The sequence below is a fragment of the Cucurbita pepo genome, chromosome LG03, assembly GCF_002806865.2.
Source record: "Cucurbita pepo subsp. pepo cultivar mu-cu-16 chromosome LG03, ASM280686v2, whole genome shotgun sequence".
NCBI lineage: Eukaryota > Viridiplantae > Streptophyta > Magnoliopsida > Cucurbitales > Cucurbitaceae > Cucurbita > Cucurbita pepo.
In genome coordinates, this window is record NC_036640.1 from 3,747,447 (window position 1) to 3,767,001 (window position 19,555).

Genomic DNA, 19,555 nt, shown 5'->3' on the forward strand with positions numbered 1-19,555 from the left:
CAATAAGATTGCTGAAACTGTGAGGGATGTTTTGGTGTTACTTGTTATTACCTTGAACAAAATGGGGTTTGTTTGTTTCTCACTTGGATAAACTTTTTGCAGGGAACTTCACTCTGCTAGCTGTGTTCTTAACCTTTTGTTTTTAGGTTCTTTCTGGGTTTTACAGACCATAAGAATTTGTTAATCAAGTAGGAAGTTTCTGATGGAACTTTGGTGCTTTAATGTGTTCTTATATTCTGGATGTTTTTGGTCAGTCATATCTAGTACATTTATGCTTATGTTGATCTTTGTTTCTTCTACAGATGCAGGATTTGACATATTCTGTCTAGAGAAAGTGAGTTCATTTTACAATAACGATCACGAGCCGATGGTTCATTTCTACAAGTTTGTTGCAACGTACGTCGTCGTCTCTATGATTTCGATTCTCTATAAAGGCCCAGAAATGCCTTGCTTACGTATCATTGGGAAGTGCATTAACATAAATACGACAGTAACTATAAAAACGAGTCAAGGTAGATTGTCCCACACTAGCACTTCCGTGTAATAACTCTAGCTCCTAAAAAGAAAAAAATTGAATGCAAGAGTTTTAGACTGAGGTGGAATTTTGAAGCTTGAACTCATCTTTACTAGAAAATTTATTTATATGTGCGAGTTTAGCTTCTTCAATTCGATCCAACTATTTTTCGGCAAATACTATTTCGAGTGAAACGATGAGCAAATTGATAACGACACTTCATATTGGTATCCTTATGTCTCCGTTTCTCAGCTGAAGAGAGCAGAATTTGACAGAGTTCGGCATCAATTCTATCATTAGAAGAGATTCAAGAGATTGTTGGAAAAAGAGAGAAAACTGTACCCGACCGAGGGATGGACGTAAACTCGTAGGCTAGGTCTCTCCTCTGTTTAGTCCATTAGTTAAATTTTGACAACATGATATGCAACATGATATTCAAAATGTCGTGTAGTGAGTGCATGCTTGCACTTTCAATCAAATCTACTGAAAATATATAGGCTTCTTTTGCTGTGTATCTACTAATTTGCCAATCGTTAAAGCTTGACAGCATAAAGGAAAGGGCAGTAAATATAATCTTCATCCCAATGACGAAGCCAAAACTTGTTCCTTTATTACTCTAAAATAACCAGTAACCATGAACAAAACACATTGGATTAATCAGAAAGTAAGACATAATCCTGACAATTCGTTACAGCCATTCATGGAAGTCTGCTACTTACCATATGGAAGAGAAATTAAGCTTTTAAATTAACAAAAACATCAGTAAGGATTTGAAATAGTAGATCTATTTTGGCCAGCTTTTGCTCCTTTTGTGGCCTCAGCTGCCTGCAACACAGATTCAACAGGTAATAATGAATGATTGTCAAAAGGCAGAACCAATTCAAAGTTTTACGCAAGTTAATGTTGTCTGAAAAAGAGGTCAAGCCAGCAATCACACTCATCAATTATTACATGGAACTGTTATTTGGGAATGGAAACAGTGAGCAATCATGCCGACATAAAGTAGAATGCAAACTACATCAATCTCTATGATTATGCAAAATTGAGCCAAATGACTATGTGAGATCACACATCGGTTGAAGAGGAACGAAACATTGTTTATAAGGGTATGGAAACCTCTTTTTAGCAGACGTGTTTTAAAAAACTTGAGGGAAGCCCGAAAAGGAAAGCCCAAAAAGGACCGTATCGGCTAGTGGTGGGCTTGGGCCGTTACAAATGGTATTAGAGCCAAACATCGGGCTATGTGCCAGTGAGGATACTAAGCCCCAAAGAGGGTTGACACAAGGCGGTGTGCCAACAAGGACGTTGGCCCAAAGGGGGTGGATTGGGGGTCCCACATTGATTGGAGAAGGGAACGAGTGCCAGCGAGGACGTTGGGTCCCGATGGGGGTGGGTCATAAGATCCCACATCGGTTGTAGAGGGTAACGAAACATTTTTATAAGGGTGTGGAAACCTCTCTCTAGCATACATGTATTCAAAACCTTGAGGGGAAGTCCAAAGAGGACAATATTTGCTAGCGGCGGGCTTGATACGTTACAAGCTCTCCCTCTCCCAACAAGAATTGGTCTTCACCAGCTTTCGTGTGTTATAAGGTAAGGGTAAGGTATTATGAGCAATTACAGTTCCCAGGTAAGTTTTCCCCCCTTCCCCCCTTCCCCCCTGCCCTCCTTCCTCTATATAGCTAACAATGTGCAATCAACAAGGCTTGATATGGGTTACAGAATTTTGTTATTGAGCTCGGGATTGATCGATGTAGAAGACTAGATGTGTTTTCTCCTTGTGGTTGTGAAAGTTTGAGAAGATTAGTTTAGATGCACATATCCTACATTATTCATAGACAATGTAAATTGTATGAAATGGCGAGAGCAAGTCTTCAGGATAATTTTGTTTGAAAGGAATATGGTATATAGGGAGAACCTTTAAGAAACAAGAAAGCCAAGAGGAGTCATGAACAAAAAAAACTCGATCAACCCATCAATGGCGTACTTAGAATCATACCTAAAATACTTATCTAACAAATTAAACATTTCTTCCTTCATAACCTACATGCCCTAGATATAGATTAATCTAACAATCTAAAAACATTAATCATATTATTCCCCAAGTCAAAGAGAAGCTGTAGATTTCAATTCCGTTCTCCAGAATCCAATTTTATTTGATGCTCAAGACTAGAAAGGGACTAAACTTGGATAACACAGAAATTCGACATAGATCAAACCTGTTTACCTTCAATAAGATCGGACTATTTTAGTAATTGAAGGAACGCAACCTCGAGAAAGAATCAAGCAATTACTCAATTCGGAAAACAGTGAAACCTAGAGAGGCATAAGTAAAAAAAGAATCCTGACCTAACCAGATCCAACGATGATGTTATTGATGGGGATAAAGATGAGCTTGACGAAGAAACCGACGAATCCCATCACCACGAAGCCGATCGCTGTACGAACCGCGACCTTTGTGAACTCTACAAATCTCCAGGAGTAGAGGAAATTGGTTATAAGATCTCTGCCAAAGATTAAAAACAACTACAAAATCAAAGAGACGAAAATGGCTTCGGAATTTGTACCTTTGCGATCAGGCTTGTGACAGCGCTTGACGAGACGTACGCTGTCCTTGGCGAACTCCCGGAGTGGATCGAAGACGGAATCAATGGCGTCCATTTTTTCTCTGCAGGGGCTCAAAATTTCCACTGTCTGGTTGATAAAACGCCGAACAANAAAAAAAAAAAAAAAAAAAAAAAAAAAAAAAAAAAAAAAAAAAAAAAAAAACAGGACGGAGAAGATAATCCGATGGTCAACTCTCGAGAATAAAATTATATTAAAAATAATTTCAAATCCGATGATCCCACAAATTGTCGATATGTCCGAGTGGTTAAGGAGACAGACTTGAAATCTGTTGGGCTTCGCCCGCGCAGGTTCGAACCCTGCTGTCGACGTCTTTTATTTAGAACATTTTTTTGGGTTTGGGCTTGGGCTTGTTTGAGCTTCAGCTGTAGAATTTGGGCTTGTGATGGGCCTTGAAGATTGTTTCAAATGGACAATTCGATCAGGCCCATTAAACTGATCGTCGTCTTCTTCGATCAGCCTCGCCAGCAATTGAAGGAGTCTGCATTTGTATTCGAAGCGCGAGTAACCAGCGGGCAGAATTTTGTTTTGTTTGGTCCGGAAGTTGGGATTGGGATTCACGTAGATGGCTTTAACGAACTTCATCTTGACGGTGGCCGGAGTTGGCGCTGTGGTTCTTCTTTTGAGGAGCGATGTGAAGCAATCGGCTTCAATCTTCAGGCGCAACGTCAAGCACATCCGCCAGTGGCTTGAAGAAGAATCTACCTCTGCCTCCAAGTAATTTTTTCTTTGAAATTCTTAGTTTATTTTCTTGTTTGGTTCATATTTGTTTTCTTGAAGTTCATTTGTATTAGTGCTGTCGGAATGAATCAATAGACCTTAGCATTTGGTTCTTGTTGGAAATGATTGTGTGTGTTAGGAATTTAATACGCAGGCAGTGGGAGTATTCATGTTTGTTGCAATTGCGTTCCGGCGCTGGGTTTATTGTTGGTTAACCAAAAGAAAACCTGCTTTGAATTCACTTTGAGTAAATCTTTACTCTCTGGAATTAATGTGGAAAGGGAGAGAATCACTAGGGCGACTGATTTTGGTTGTGTGTTTTGATGGAAATCCAAGAAAGAGGTCATTTGGAGACCCATCCAAGATAAAAAAAATATTGGGGAAATTAACTAATATAGGAGAGCAACAAGGCTAAATCAGTCGGAAATGAAGTTCTCCTGGCTAAAGGTTTCTCTAGAGATCGAGGATTTGTGGCATCAAATTATTGAATGAAAATTTGATGTTGATTGGGTGAGGTTACAAATGTGAAGAGAAATAAGTTGCTGGTAGAACCTCTCCATGCTTAGACTTGTGACCTAACAATTCTCAGTAGGAAATGGCTTGAAGATTTCCTTCTGCGATAACAGATGGAAGAGAATCATCTCCTGAGGTGTATGTTTTGGAGAATTTCAACTGTGGCTGCTCTGTTGGATAGATGCATTCACTGTGAAGGGTTTTCTGGATGAGAAGTAAATTCCTGGAAATTTCTATGAGAAGATATTTTTCAGGTGAAGAAGCAAGCAAATATGATGGCTTTGCTTGCAAAAAACCTAGCAACAAGAAGGATATTAAAGTACGGATTCTAAAATCATCTGGATGTTCTGAAACGTGAAAAGAGGAGGGTTTAAAGAGAAATCCATCAAAGTTGGTATGAAATGGAAAGATGCCGCAGAAGTTTAAAGTTTTTTCTTTCTGGACTTTGCGGTTTTGAAGCCATGAATACTACCACTAGGATTGCAGAAAAGGTGTCCTGATAGGGCATTTCTGCTTCGTCCAAACTGGTGTACGCTTGTGTAATGCCAAGGAGGAGAGCCAACCACCAGTTTTTTTTCATTCTGATTTAGCTCACATGTTGGAGCACAAACTTGGGGTATACACATATACACTGGGAGTTTCTTAATTCGTTAAAAAACTCTGAGGAGATGCTGTGGTAGTTATGGTTGGAAAGTAACTATTAAAGATTCAATAATAAGGAGAGGAATAGGATGAGTAGAGGAATTTCTTGAATAAGAGTAAAGCTCTGTGTAGAGAGATTGATGTTTCTTTGAAGGGAGGTTTGATAGTCATTTGTTCAATTGGGATATTATGGGCATGACCGAAGTTAGAAATGGTTAGAAATGGAAAGAACATATATTTATAAATAAGATAGTATTTCCCTTGGCAAGAGGTTGTTTAAATGAAGATTTTAAAAAATGGACAATGCATAGCAATATTGATAATGAAGGAAATGTTTTCATTTTCCTAACACGTATTAGTCTTGTGCTTATGGGGGTGAGTGTTAGCAAGAAGGAAAAGGAAAAGAGGGTAAAGATATGGTTGAAAAATGAAGGTTACAGTACCTTAATTTAGTGGCACCTTTTTGCATTTCAAACATTTCCTGGCCGTCAGCTCTCATGAGGAACTCCTTAAAAACTTTTGAGCTGTATTTCTGGTACGTATTCCCTAATGATTGGTAATGGATACTTATAAATTAATCAGTCATGGTTTTGGAGTAGGCTTGCAATGCGAAGAGAACCGCTAGAGAATCTTATCTTCTTGTCAAAGGTTATCTAAAACATTACTCGTCTTCTAGAATTCGGAGGAAAGTTTCCTTTGGTCTTGGAAAGTTAAAAAACAGATTGAGAAAGGGACTTGTTGATTGATTGATTGGTTAGGTCTATCGTCGTCATTCTAATATTATTAGTTTATACTAATTTTTCTTTTCATAGATGTCAACTGGGGATGTACTTTTCTCGAATCTTGATCAACTGTCCAAATTGATTCCTGGAATTTGCTTTTGGTTTAGATTGATTTGTTGTGTTGGAGTTCGTGTTCAATCTGCCGCTAGACGCTCAATTTATTAATGTTTCATATGACAATAGCAAGTAAAGGACATGAGAATAAAGTAATAGTGGAACTCCAGAGCCTAATAGAAATGTACTATTTACAGTATCAGTGTATTGCTGTTTGATGAGGATTACAGGCTACCTAGACTTTCAAGAGTTTTGGCATTCTCCTCTCGTAGTCACTCTAGTCACTTCCATGTAACTAGTTGGCTGCCCTCTCTCCTCTCAGTCGTCCTTTTCTATTGTCAATAGTATTGTTATAAAATGCCCTGATTGTTCCTATCCCTGCTTGCAACTAACTTTCACTTAAAATGTCCTCCTTTGCCATCTTTCTTGGGAATACTTTATGGACTGAGAAGTTGGGCGCCTATTGGCTTACTTCCTGTGCCTCTGGCTTCTCATATCTGTTTCTTTGTTTTTAATTAATCAATTAATTTATATGATATTAGACCCAATTGCATAATGTTTAGCTAGTTTAATGCAGTGTAGCTACGTTCGGCCAGAAGAATGTTAAAACCCATTTGAGTTGGTGAGTGAAGAATATGATAGATAGTATAAATAAAAAGTAATAGAAGAAGAAAAGATATCAAGCTTATGGGTTATGGTGATTTTCATAGAACCTCTGTCTTTAAGCTGTCTATTTGGCATGTGAATGCAACAGGCTGCTGCTCCTTTTGTAGGCCATGCTTTTGTAATGTAATATGACTGTGATGTTATTCTTTCAGGACTGTGGAGAAGGCAACCAAGGAGCTGGAAGCCAAAACTTCTCAGAAGGATATTCCAAAAGATGACAAGCACTAGTGTCAGTATTAGGTTATTTAGCAATGCGAACCTGTTATTGAGTCGATCTCTCCCCCCCACCCACCCAAATTTTGTTGTCTACTTCACTACTAATAATCCCTATTACTTTTCAGGGTTCCTTTTCATCCCAGTTTAGGATCTGATCGCTTTGGCCATGATGAAAAATAACATGAATTTTGGTTACATCCTTAAAGTTTTAATGGAAGTATTATTTGGCATGATTGAGTTAATGGCTTGCCTGATACCTACTAATATATCTTGCCCTTCTGTCAATCTTGACTTGTAAGACAACCTAAGATCTGTTCTCATTTCCCCGCCTGATTGTAGTTTTAAAACTAATTTCTTTAGAGGTCTATAATAATTAGACGTGCTGGATTGCCCCCAGTGCAAAGATAATTGCTGTCTGACTTTATAGCATTATGTTGATTATAATCATGCCTGCGGTGTCGAGATAGACAAGGAGATTGGTCTTGCCAAAATTAGTGTTTATAAATTATGCTCTGTGCCTATTTAATTCCATATTAGGTATCATTATGTCATAACCTGAGGTCAGCCATGAGCCATCTAATACAATCCTCCGCATCAGGTATGCATTCCTTCTTTTTCTATACAGATTTTTGTGTGTTTCATTCATGTATTGAAAGAATAAAGTGAAAGTAGATATCATTTTGATGTTTGAAATTTGATAAATGACTCTTTGGTGCTCCTGTAATTTGGGTCTGTGTCAATGGAGCTGTTCAGTAGGTTGATGAGAATGTTGACTGGATATTTATTTATTGGCTAGGCTTTCTCTTACCACATGTGGTTTATTTTAGTGCTACTACTTGATTCTAAAGAAATTCTTGCTTCTTTATTAGTCGTCTAGGAGCTTATGGGAGGGGCCCATCTTTATTTTCATAGTTCTTATACTTTTATAGTTTTAAAAAAATATGATTGTTGCTTCAAAAATTCTCGTTTTGAATAATATTTTAAGAAGTTTGTCGTGTTGAAGTCAAGGTCGATAAAAATGAAATAAAAAGACTAAGGTTAAGTTACAAATTAAAATTCCAAATTTGAGGTTCGTGTATTTGGGACTCCTAACTTTTAAGAAATTATGAATTTAATCTTAAACTTAAGAATTCTATGAAATATACGTATCTACTCGACGAAAATCAAAAGTTTTTGATTGGTTGTACTAAAAAAGATTTAAAATTTTACTTCAAGAACAAAATAGATACAAACATAAAAGATTCAGAAAAGTCCAAATGAGTACCAAAAATGAATCTTCCACAAGTATTATACAAAGGAAAAAAAAACTAAAAATTAGGGAATAAAAATATATGTTTGAGGTCAAAGTAGGGTTCAAACCTAATTCTGTCCTTTTTGTTTAATACTTTCTATATATGGGGATTGATTGTCGGTTATAGCATGAGCTGCTACTAATCTTGCTTAAGCTCTGTCCTAACAGCTTGGCTTGTAAGATGAAGAAGAAGGGGATACACCTTGTGAGCCGTTCTAAAAGCATACTTGACAGCTTTGTAAGTAAAATGATGAATTCTTCTGAAAACTTCAAGATTCAGCATGAAATCTCATATACTATAAGCTATAGACTAGAACATAAGCTTGTTTCTGTGTATTCTTTAGCAGTATCATCAAAACACAGCATGATCAAGGAAGCAAGAACATAGTAATTTCCAAACAAAACATGATTCAAGAACACAAGTCTAGAAGAGGAATAGCAAGACAATCGTTACCAGGGTCGCTCGGCGTAGGTGTTACAAAATGGCACGTAGATATATCGTAACGTGTTCATGATGCTTTGCGACTCCTGGTATAAATGATGATGTCAAAGCAGTCTATTCCTGGTTATGGAAACTCAAAAAACAAACCAGCAAAATACATTTGCTGTCTAAGAACACACAACTTCAAATTCAAAACGAGTCTTGGATTAAAGCCATAGAAAACAGATATGGTTTCTGAAGCAAGACTCTACTCCCAAGAAATGGGAAACTTATGAGGAGCCTCACTTTGGAACAAGCCATCAGATGCCTCCATTTCAAGCTCCAACCCATTATCAAGATTGGTTTCACAAACAGGCTTGTCCTTGGAGCCAAAGGAGGCAGAGAAGTCACTTAAACTACTGAAATGCAGCTCAGTCTCTGGAGTTTGGACTGGAAGACTCAGATGAGACTGAACTAAAGAGCTCAACCCAGCATCTGGGTGCGATGACAGAAGATAGAGAGCACAACCTGAATCCACGGGCGAAATATTGGTAGGCACCGCTTGTTTCTGGCTGCCCACCTCACTTCCCTGAGAGATTGCATCAGGAAGTTGCTGATTGAAACATAACCGAGAAGACACCATTTGCTTACCTTGCCTGGTCCCATTTTTGTGGAGGAAAAAGGGCAACTCTTCGTTGTCTCCTCCTCCTCCTCCATAGCTGAAGTAAGCAGAGGAATTTGGTGGAACCATGGAGGTTTCTTCAGGCCTCATGGACCATAAACTCCTACCATGTTCATCAGGCACATGAATCTGTTGATTACTGAACTGCAGCACAATTGGCCCTATGGATTTGAGGAGGGTAACCCAATTTTACAAACAGAATGGCATCCATCAAACAATTATAAGGTAAATTGCAGAAACAATCAGTTACTAACCTTTGCAGTTTGACAGGAAATCTCTTGAACTCATAAACAGGGATTCGGGTTGAGGCTTCCTCCTGCGGCGATTGTGCCCATCAAGCCGCTTCCTACAGCTTCGCTTCACCTCATCGAACTCACCAAGCGGATGGAACCTACAATACTTTTACTCAAGAACAATCGGACTCCACAAGAAACAACAAGAACCCCGAAGATTTTGAGGTAAAATTAGAACAAAACAAACAAAACCCATTAATGATTTCTGTGTTTTACCTGCTGCACTGTTGACAGAATCGTTTTTCCTCGCCCCTCACCATCACAACAGGGGTTTTGGAGTGCGAATCGCAGACCCTATGGCGTCGATGATACTCCTTGCAATTCTTCAGGTCAGAGTCACAACCATCGACCAAACAGGACTGATTTTGAGTCCCTTGGAGGATTCGAGTCCTTTTGGAGGATCCATTAGAGGAAGAACTTTCCTGGCTCGAACCCTCGAGAATGGGTTCTTCATTATTATTGGAAGAACCAATCGAGTCAGAGAAACTTGTGGGCGGTGGGGGGGTGTGATTCTTTTCCCGGAAAGTGGGTTTTCCAGAAAGAGTTCCCCAACCCCAATCCATAAACAACACTTGTTTGATTGATCTCTTCCTTCTTCTTGTTCTTCTTCTCTCCAATTGAACATACCCAAATCCTCAAATGGGTCTCCACTTTTTGGATAAAAAAGAGGCGAAAACAGTGAGGATAGAGAATGGTTGGATGATATAAGACAGACAGGTCACTGGTTTTGGTACAGTACTCGTTGATGCCAATATTATATAAAAAAAAAAACCCACATGAGTTTTGAACCTCAACGGAGTTTTAGAGAGAGAGAAGAATAGAGAGAGAAATCATAGTGGAAAACTTGGTGAGCTTCCCATTTTGCCACAACATGACAAACACAAAGTTCCAAGAAAATGGGTTTAGAATTTGATTAAGAAAGCTACCATATTTACTCTTCCCATCAAGCCCCAACTAGGTTGCTGCATTAATAATCACCTATAAGAAGAAAAACACAAGAAAATTGGGTCATCCTTGTCTCCGCTCTAATTTGTGCAAACCTTTTTTAGTCATTCTATGTTGAGAACCATTTTCATTTAGATGTAGTCCTGTTTCATTCATATACCTCTCTTTCATTCGAGTGTAACACAAGAAAATTGGGTTGATGGCTCATCTCAACTTTGGTAAGCATATAGAAGAACAGAAAGACAATTCAAGACTCTGTTGGCCTTCTCATCTCTCTCCCTAATCTTTCCTCCACTTTAGGAAATACTTTGAGCAACTTTTCACACAGCGAAATTTTGTTTTAATTGGTTTGCTTTTCCTTCGTTTTTCATACTTTTTCACGTAAATTGTTGTATTTCTTATTTTTATTCATTTCTTTTAATTTTTATGCAACTTGTCACCGAAAAGGAATGTGCACCTTAATGATATATGTAGTAGATTCTTGTAAGTCTTTCTCAGATATTTTATTCTCAGAAAACCTCTCTCATTTGGATATGGTCTCGTTTCATTAATGTACCTTTCTTTTATTCAAGTGTCACATTCTCAATTATTTTTTTACTTAGTAGACACCGGTAGTGAAAAGTTGTTTTCTCAGTAGCCAACATGTATATAAATATCCGACTTCTACCAATTCATAGAACATACCATATATCATTAAGCGTAAAAGTCGAAAGGGAGATTAGGTTAGAAAGAGGAAAGGGAGAGACAGATTTTATTGGTCTTGAATGAATAGTAAAATATAGAGAGAATCAATCAATTATAGGAAAGAAAAGGGGTTTAAAGAAATAATGTCTGCTCCAAGAATCTCAATTTTGAAAAAGAATTCAAAATTCTTAGATACTTATTAGACAGAATTCATTCTATGCTTTAAACAACTTTAATTTACAATACCTTTGGCATCTCTAGAAGAACCAAAAAGCTTTTCTTGTTTAGGGTCGGTCCGAGACTCCTTCCTCTTAAATCGCAAATAGTTAATCACGAACATATCTGATAATGTATACGAATAGAATCTAGGTGGGTTTAGTTGTCTTGACTTGTTTTAAAAAAAAAACAGGGTCGATGAAGATGTGTTAGTTCAGTATTACATGGTCGAGAACTGTAACATTCGTGTTGTTTTTTTCTCCTAATTAGAGTAAGACGACTTTCAAATACTTTAAGTAACTGCAACAACTAGAGGGATTGGCCTAACTCTAAGACCTCGACTGAATAGGAAAAGTTTCGATGAGACCTTACAAGTAGGTACTCATCGAATTTTCTTTATACTCATTCCTACTCTTGTTTGTTTACAAATGGAGCGGTAGCAAGGAGGATCCATAAATTGAGTATTTTTCCTCTCATGTAGTTTTAATACTATTTTAAAAGTCTTTTTTTTTTTTAAATTTGTATCTTTTTTAAAGTGTTTTGACGTGACTCTATAGATATATATTTTTAATATTTTATTATGTCAATTTTACTGATGTACGTAACATACGTCAATTTTCACGAAAAAAAAGACCATTAATAATGGTCAACGGACCTAATTTTGACTTAAAAATTTTATAATTTGACATTTTTTTTTTGGTTGGGAGGCATTAATTTAGACTTTGACACTTTTTGGATGCATATTTAATATTAATTATTAATAATATACTTTATATTATGGTCGACTGTACCTAACATGTAGTAAAATATTCATAAGTCCATATCATTTATATAATATTACTTACCAACTTTTTATTTTATAAAAATTAAAAATTTACCTTACTTCATATTCTTAACTGTATTGGTAATTTTCTTAATTTTTATTTACCTTACTCATAATTCATGCACATTTTTTTTAATTTAATTTTTTTCTAATTTTATATAAAAAAAGAAACTCAAATAATTTAAATGGGCCACATGAGGCCCAATAGCAAACCTTCACCCTTTTGATTTTTGAGTGCTTACGTTAAAATGACCGAAATACCCTCACACTACTCCGCTTATATCTCTCCACCTTCATGTGCACCATTGTTGTCGCCCGAGATCACAACCGATAGATTTCTTTATCTTTTTTAGGTTGGGTTCTCAACATAAATTCCAAGATGGTTCACTATTTGGATTTATCTCGATTTTTAGAATTGGATACCGGTTAGGGTTTCACGTGCTCTAGGTTCCATCTCAAAACTCGAACTCTAGGTTTCATCTCAAAACTGAGGTTGTGGCCTGTCCCGGGGGATTTCTTAGGTTAGATTTTGGAGTTTGACTTTTCCAAACAATGCTCAGGATTTTGCTGAGGTATCCTCGTTAGAAACGCACAAGTATGTCCCCCATACATCACAGACACCTGTTCTTCAAGCTCATCACCTTGATACCGTTGGTTGTCCTCTGGTTTCCAGAAAAAAGAGTTTCAACCTGCCTCCCCGGGTAAAAACAGTCAAAGACAAGGATTCAATCTTTATTCTGTAGGACAAAAATGGAGGCTATTGGCTTCCTGTTGTTCTACATTTACGGTGGCAGATGGAACAGTCTAGAAGCAAATAAAGCAAAGGTTTCGTCTTTCCATCTACTCGTAGTCTGAAAGAAGTAACCCATATATCTAATAAAAATTACGAGACATTTTCATCTTTCTTACACGGAATCTTGAACAAAAAATCCCTATTGGGTACGAGATTCAAATTATTTTATAAAATTTATTTTCTAGTTAGATAAATAAAAAATATAAATAACCGAAAATGAAATATGGAATATATTATTACCATTATTATTACGAAGAAACTTGTATACATATTTATTTCTACACGAAAAAAAAAAAAAACAGAGAAGGTGAAGAAGGAAGAATCGAACATGATTTGATTGTTCTTGAGCTTGTTCTTGTTTTCGTTCTCGTTCTCGTTCTCGATCATGAAATGGAACGGAAGCTGAGTTTGAGCTCAAAAAGGAGTACTGTAAATCTGCATTCTACTCAAGATTTGTTCAAAGTTGTCGGTTGGTTTATCAATGGAGTGTGTATGCATGCCTTCATACGTCGTTACCACCACCCCTTCGTCTCTTGTTAGTCTTTGCACTTGCTTCTTCACATTGCACCCTTGATGCGTGCACCGATAATAGCTCCTATACAAACCCATGTCACGATCAACACAAACACCTCATAATCTCGACACATAAACAAGTAGCGATATACAAACTTATCACAAATGATATCTATATCCGTACTCAAGAACATGTAGAGTTTATAATTTACTAATGCACGATGGCTGACACGATCCTACCACATACAGTATATATATAATATTAAGACAATCGAGAAATAGGTCATGATCATTTTAGGGTTTTGACAGAAATCTTGTTCGTTACGTAAATTCAAATTCTATATCTATGATTAAATATCACTATCCTACTCATGAAAACTAATTGTTGTCAACTTGTACACGTTTTCGAGAGTAGGCCAATCGATTTGATACTCGAACAAACAAACATGCCGATAACGAGCTGATAGCTACACATGTCAACATCCTTACGTCTCTCATAGTCTCCTCGATACTAATTTCAAAACGAAATTATATCAATTAAAAAAAAAATCAAAAGTTTCAATGATTACTTAATGAGACATTAATATAATCAAACTAAGGCTAATAATTCATTATACATCATCATTTAATATTTTACACATACAATCTTAATTTTGCATGAACATTAATTATTTTTTTTATTAATTTTCATACTAAATCTTAATCCGTCCATTAAATTAAAAAAAAAAGATCGTTTTTTCAACTGGGTCGTTTTTAATTTTTAAATTTTTTACGAAAATAAGTTACTTAAGTAGTAAAAAACAAAATTGAACGTCACTAGTTCAGTATATAGTTCAACCAATAAAACATGTTTTAGGTAAATTTGAATCATCGACCGAGTAATTGGGTAGCTCAACAATGAAATCATCTACCAAAGATTCGAATCCCGAGTTCAAACACGATGAAAAAAAAAAAGAGTAAAAAAAAAAGTTACCTAGGAAACTTGTTGTTTTTTACTGCTTTTTGACCATATTTTCTCCAACGATATCCATCGTCAAGAATGTCAACTTGACTCCTCGTCTGAAAAGCATATCTGGGTTTCCTCACCTTCTTCTCCCCTTTCTTATTTCCGCTGCCGCCACAGTTCCCGTCGGCTTCCACCGCCGCCGTAACCACCTCTGTCTTAAGCCCCAAAACCCCACTTGCTTGCGGATCGCCGCCGTGAAAATTCCGGAACATGTCAGAGGCGGTGCCGGATGAGATGTCGGGTTGACTAAAAGCCGACAGTCCGCCGCCGTTGGAGCAAGGGAAGAACATCTGATAATTCTCCATTAAACAGGGAATTTGTGTAATCCGTGTGTTAATTTGGGTTTGGGGATTTGCAGAAAATGAAATTAAAAATTAAAAAAAAAAAAAAAGAAGAAGAAAAAAAAAAGGGAAAAAAAGGGAGAAATTTGGGACAATGAAGATCACGAACAGTTGATATATAGGTGCTGCCAGTGGTGCCGTAGACGCCACGGAAATTCGCTCATCTCTCATTGGAATAATATGTTGAATTACACATTTATAAAAGAAATAATTAGCGTTTTTTAACCATTGAACTGTTGGATGATGGAAGTCCCACATCGGCTAATTTAGGGAATGATCATGGGTTTATAAGTGAGGAATACTAACTTCATTGATACTAGGTCTTTTGGGGAAGCCCAAAGCAAATCCATGAGAACTTATGCTCAAAGTGGACAATACCATACCATTGTGGAGAGTCATGTTCGTCTAACATGAACTACATTGATATCAATTTATTGTCATTATTTAGCTCGTGTATATTAAAAAAAAAACATTTTAATCCTATGTTATTCATAATTCGAACCTCGATTATTTAAGATAAATCATTGACCAAAAGATTAGAGGTTTCAATCTTAGAAAAATATTAAATTATTTATTAAAAAAAATAATATTAAAAGTTTTATAATGGATAAAGTTAATAAATAAATAAATAAAATTTATAATTGAGCATAAGANAAAAAAAAAAAAAAAAAAAAAAAAAAAAAAAAAAAAAAAAAAAAAAAAAAAAAAAAAAAAAAAAAAGAGCAAAATGGTCAACAAAGTGGAGGCGGCTTCATCATTGGACAACGACATCACTGAGATTTTAAGAAAAAACATAGAATTACTTGACGTACTTGGTTACGTTTTTATCGCTCCATTTACTTTTAACCTTTGGTAAGAATTTCCATTATTAACCATATCTTCACCAGTAAGTTTTCTATTCTTGTTCTTGTCGTGTGTGTGTATATATATATATATATATATATATATAACCAATTAGGTTCATCCCCTAAATTTAAATATTTGGTTTTTCTACGAATGCGTGATATTTACGAGGATTTAAGTCTATCACGAATGCTTAGTTTTTGTTACGTGTATACACGGTTGGAGATTGGACTCCAATGGAGAAATTTTTTAGACCCAACTCGAAATTAGTGACATAAATGACCTAGATAGGACTCACAACTAAACCCGAAAATTTTAGGTTTTATTAGGTCGGTGACCTGTGTATCGAACCAAATTTTTAATTTTCTAAAAATTCAATCCGACCCCCGAAAAAAAAAACCCTAATGTAACTTTATGATTTGGGTTGCATAATCTAAGCCATTTGAGTTATAGGATCAAGAAACGAGAGAATGATTGCGGTTTACTAACACGTCTATTTAAAAGTGTAATACTCGAGTAAAAGAGGGATACATGAATGAACTGATATCACATCCAAATGAGAGTGATCTTTATGTTAGGTGATCTCTGATTAATTTTCCTAGGATGCATGTGAGTGAGAACAAAACATGTTGGAATAACTCGTGTTAGTCTGTGAAGATAGTTTTCATTCTTAGAAGCGAGGAATCGGTAATGTAACCATGTTGCAGGGAAATAGCGAGATGATCGGGTGCTTTATTATAAATTAATACAATTCAATCTTAAATTTAATTTGAAATTTTCTTACAATTGTAATTAACTTTTTAAAAAAAATATATTTTATTTTTTAGTCAAATTCTTTTAATAAAAGGTTTTAGAAACTAATTTTCTTAATTTTTAAGACTTGACTTACATTTTTAAAAATATTAATACAAAATGAATAATAATAATAATAAATAAATAAATAAAATAATTATAAATCCAAATAGGGTTTAAAATAAATATAAAAAGATTAAAAAAAGCATTTAAATGGAATAAATTGTGGGAGTTTAAAAAAATGGGAAAATAAATAATAATAATAAAAGGTATGATTCATGTGGTGTGAGCCGATGAATTTGGACCGGTTTTAATAAATTTTAAAAATAAATAAAATAAAATAAAATAAAAAGACAACAGAGGCACACGTGTCTGTGTGTCTCAAATATTCTTTAATTACAGTGAATGTCTGCGGCGGCTATTGCTGTCTGTGCTATTATTTTTTTATTAATTTATTGTTTTCATGTTGTATTATTTTATTATAATTTTTTTTATATGTTATAGAAGCCGTTGTCGTCTGTTTTGTTAACCTAAACTCTCTCTCTCGAAAATATCTTTGCCCAATTTTTAATATATATTTTTTTTAAATTAGGGTCAGAAGTTTGCGCATACCGTCGTTTGGGCCAATAGTGAAATAATTTTGAGTTCACTGATTCACTCAGTTAATATGTACAATCACTTAATATGTACATATACGCGTAAACTTCAAACTCGGTTGCATTATTAGTTTTCTTTTTCTCACAGTTGTCGCGTGCAGATATGTAAAAAAGAAATAATAAAGATAAAAGTCTACGAAGAATAAGTCCAATACTAAATGGAAGAATTTTCTCCCGAGTAACTTAATCAAATAGCTGTTCTCTATAAAGAATCCGCTCTGATTCCCGACCAATCAAATAAGTATTTCACATCGTCCCAACCTCATGTAATTGACACTCGACCTACTTTACTTTTCGTTTAAAAAAATTATGGTTAAATTATGTGTTTATTTCGTTTTTTTTTTTACGGTCAATGTATGGGCGAAAATCGTTTATCGTCACCTCATGGATTATCTGCAAACGTTTTAATGTTACTTTAAAATGTTCATAAATATTTTTTAAACGTGATATTAACGGTAATAGTAAGGTAATTTTTGTGTGTGAATGTAGTAATTTTCTTTGGTAGGTAGTCACATCAAATAATTATTATAATTATTATTTTATTTTTGGTGAGGTTTTAATATATATTTTGTTTAATTAAATAAAAAAGGAGTAGAGGGTGGCTTATTCTATTTTAGAGCATGCAATTAATTGATAATGTTTATTGAAGTTCTATTATTCATTAATGACAAATATATTTTAAAAAATAAAATAAAAAATAAATCCACATCTGTATGGTTAAGATAATTGATAATATTCAACATAATTATTTTTAAAATTGTTTTACGCTCACTTTTAACGTTGATATTAGTTACTCTATGGATAACAGGCTGATCTTCCCCAAGAACTCACATCAACGGGAAGGTTTGGCACATCGATGTCGGCTCTTCGTCATCTGGGACTGTAGTATGTTCCAAGGGTTGGGTTGTTCGCCCATTAAAGCAGTATGTGAGCTGGGTTTAGAACGTCGTGAGACAGTTTGGTCTATATCTGGTGTGGGCGTTAGAGCATTGAGAGAATTGGGAAGGACGCACCTCTGGTGTACTTGTTATTGTGCCCATGGTAAACGCTGGGTAGCCAAATGCGGAGCGGATAACTGTTGAAAGCATCGAAGTAGTAAGCCCTTTCCAAGATGAGTGCACTCTTATTCCGACTTCTCTAGAGCCTTCGGTAGCAAAGCCGAGACAGCGACGNTTAAAAAAAAAAAAAAAAAAACTGTGGAGGGTTTTGATTTGATTACCACCACGTTCATGAATGGATGGATTCATGGAATCTTAGAAAACATGTGGGTTTGAAGTTTGAAGATGGAGAATTTTGGAGTGTTGGAAAATGGCAAACATTAGTATCAGATTGAAAAAACAGTCCTCAAAATATATTGATTTTTTTTAAATTTTTTTAATATATTTTTTAGAAATTCAAACCATTTTGATTCAACTTTATAATAAATTCAATCAAAGGCGTCAGAGGGCACAGAAGTCATCGTTCATCGTTCATCGTTCACGTTCATTGGTACTCGTGGGTTTTTGTGCGTAGTTAGTCTCACCGTTTGTGCTACTCATAAATTTCGAAGTTCAGGGATCAAAACTTAACGATCCAGATATAATCATGTATTTTAGTTAATTTACTGTGATACTCGAGTAAATGACGGGTATATGAATGAACCGAGATCATATCCGAATGAGAGTGATTTTGAAGATAGAATGATTAAGAAAAATTTAAAAGAAATGAAAATGACGTTGACTTAATTATAGGAACGGGATTTTAGCATGGTAAATTATATTTGAGGTTTTTTTTTATTCTTAAAAAAAGGAAAAAAAATATTGAAAATGACGTTGTTAATGTCAATCAATGCTTTGAAATTTATTGTATCGTATACATGTGAATATTCATTCATAAGTCCTTACGATATTTTAGAAATAAAGTTTCAAATATTGAAAAACGATTTCAATTATTAAAATGAAAATAATTAAAAATAATAAATGTTACGTCGAAAATATTTTCAACTTTCATTGATGATGGTTCAGTCGAGAAAAAAAGGTTTTATTTAATATTAAAAGAAAAAATGTTTCTGTGAATGAGTTGAGTTACTCGAATCGGTTAGCTAATATGAATATAGGTCATCAGTAAATGCTTGGTTAGGTGTACACTAGGGTCGATGAAGACTTTTTGATCCTCGTCCTTGCCTCTTATTCCATCGGTGTGAAATTCTCGATTCATTTTCATGGAGATTGGAGTTGAGATTCTTGAGGATCAGATTTCTCGTGGGAAATATTTGTCAAACTCTGTATACGACTTTATTTAGATTCTATGATCTTACGTACGTAACTTTTAAGAAAAGAACAACTTTCGATACGAATCAAGGGGTTACCTGGGTTTCAAAAAATTCAACCCTCGGTTGAAAGAAATAAAGATCCAAGCTCGGGTTTAAGCTTCGAACAAGATCCGTGCCTATATTGACGCTTCGAAGCTTCAATATGTTGATGAGGAGAAAGTGTTGCTTTATGAGAAACATATCACATATGGAGAATCAAGCAAGGAATGAGAA

At 35.4% G+C, this 19,555-nt stretch overlaps 3 protein-coding genes and 1 non-coding gene across 4 annotated transcripts; 1 reads left to right on the top strand and 3 right to left on the bottom strand.

Moving 5' to 3' along the window:
• Positions 1-1,099: 1,099 nt before the first annotated feature.
• LOC111789872 (protein transport protein Sec61 subunit gamma-like) lies at positions 1,100-3,225 on the bottom strand. The gene is made up of 3 exons (XM_023670583.1): positions 3,082-3,225; positions 2,864-2,979; positions 1,100-1,339 (listed from the first exon to the last, which is right to left on the bottom strand). Exons 1-2 carry the CDS (start codon positions 3,173-3,175, stop codon positions 2,864-2,866), a joined length of 210 nt encoding a protein of 69 aa, XP_023526351.1. The 5' UTR covers positions 3,176-3,225; the 3' UTR covers positions 1,100-1,339.
• A 143-nt stretch (positions 3,226-3,368) lies between these two features.
• Positions 3,369-3,450, top strand: TRNAS-UGA. The gene has a single exon. It is a non-coding gene; the product is annotated as a tRNA-Ser (tRNA).
• Positions 3,451-8,391: 4,941 nt separating this feature from the next.
• On the bottom strand, positions 8,392-10,384 carry LOC111791117 (squamosa promoter-binding-like protein 13A). The gene is made up of 3 exons (XM_023672330.1): positions 9,636-10,384; positions 9,381-9,517; positions 8,392-9,287 (listed from the first exon to the last, which is right to left on the bottom strand). Exons 1-3 carry the CDS (start codon positions 9,980-9,982, stop codon positions 8,713-8,715), a joined length of 1,059 nt encoding a protein of 352 aa, XP_023528098.1. The 5' UTR covers positions 9,983-10,384; the 3' UTR covers positions 8,392-8,712.
• Positions 10,385-13,087: 2,703 nt separating this feature from the next.
• Positions 13,088-14,801, bottom strand: LOC111791198 (probable WRKY transcription factor 75). The gene is made up of 2 exons (XM_023672449.1): positions 14,367-14,801; positions 13,088-13,475 (listed from the first exon to the last, which is right to left on the bottom strand). The coding sequence occupies exons 1-2, from the start codon at positions 14,702-14,704 to the stop codon at positions 13,295-13,297; spliced, it is 519 nt and encodes a 172-aa protein (XP_023528217.1). The 5' UTR covers positions 14,705-14,801; the 3' UTR covers positions 13,088-13,294.
• Positions 14,802-19,555: the final 4,754 nt, after the last annotated feature.

Bases quoted from the DNA above. Each gene is read 5' to 3' on its own strand.
- LOC111791117 (XM_023672330.1), bottom strand. From the start codon at position 9,982: ATGGATTGGGGTTGGGGAACTCTTTCTGGAAAACCCACTTTCCGGGAA. The intron at 9,518-9,635 runs GTAAAACACAGA...AAAGTATTGTAG, and splicing joins TTCTGTCAACAGTGCAGCAG to GTTCCATCCGCTTGGTGAGT. The intron at 9,288-9,380 runs GTTAGTAACTGA...TCAAATCCATAG, and splicing joins TTTCCTGTCAAACTGCAAAG to GGCCAATTGTGCTGCAGTTC.
- LOC111791198 (XM_023672449.1), bottom strand. From the start codon at position 14,704: ATGGAGAATTATCAGATGTTCTTCCCTTGCTCCAACGGCGGCGGACTG. The intron at 13,476-14,366 runs GTAACTTTTTTT...GGGTTTGTATAG, and splicing joins AAAAACAACAAGTTTCCTAG to GAGCTATTATCGGTGCACGC.
- LOC111789872 (XM_023670583.1), bottom strand. From the start codon at position 3,175: ATGGACGCCATTGATTCCGTCTTCGATCCACTCCGGGAGTTCGCCAAG. The intron at 2,980-3,081 runs GTACAAATTCCG...GGAGATTTGTAG, and splicing joins TCACAAGCCTGATCGCAAAG to AGTTCACAAAGGTCGCGGTT.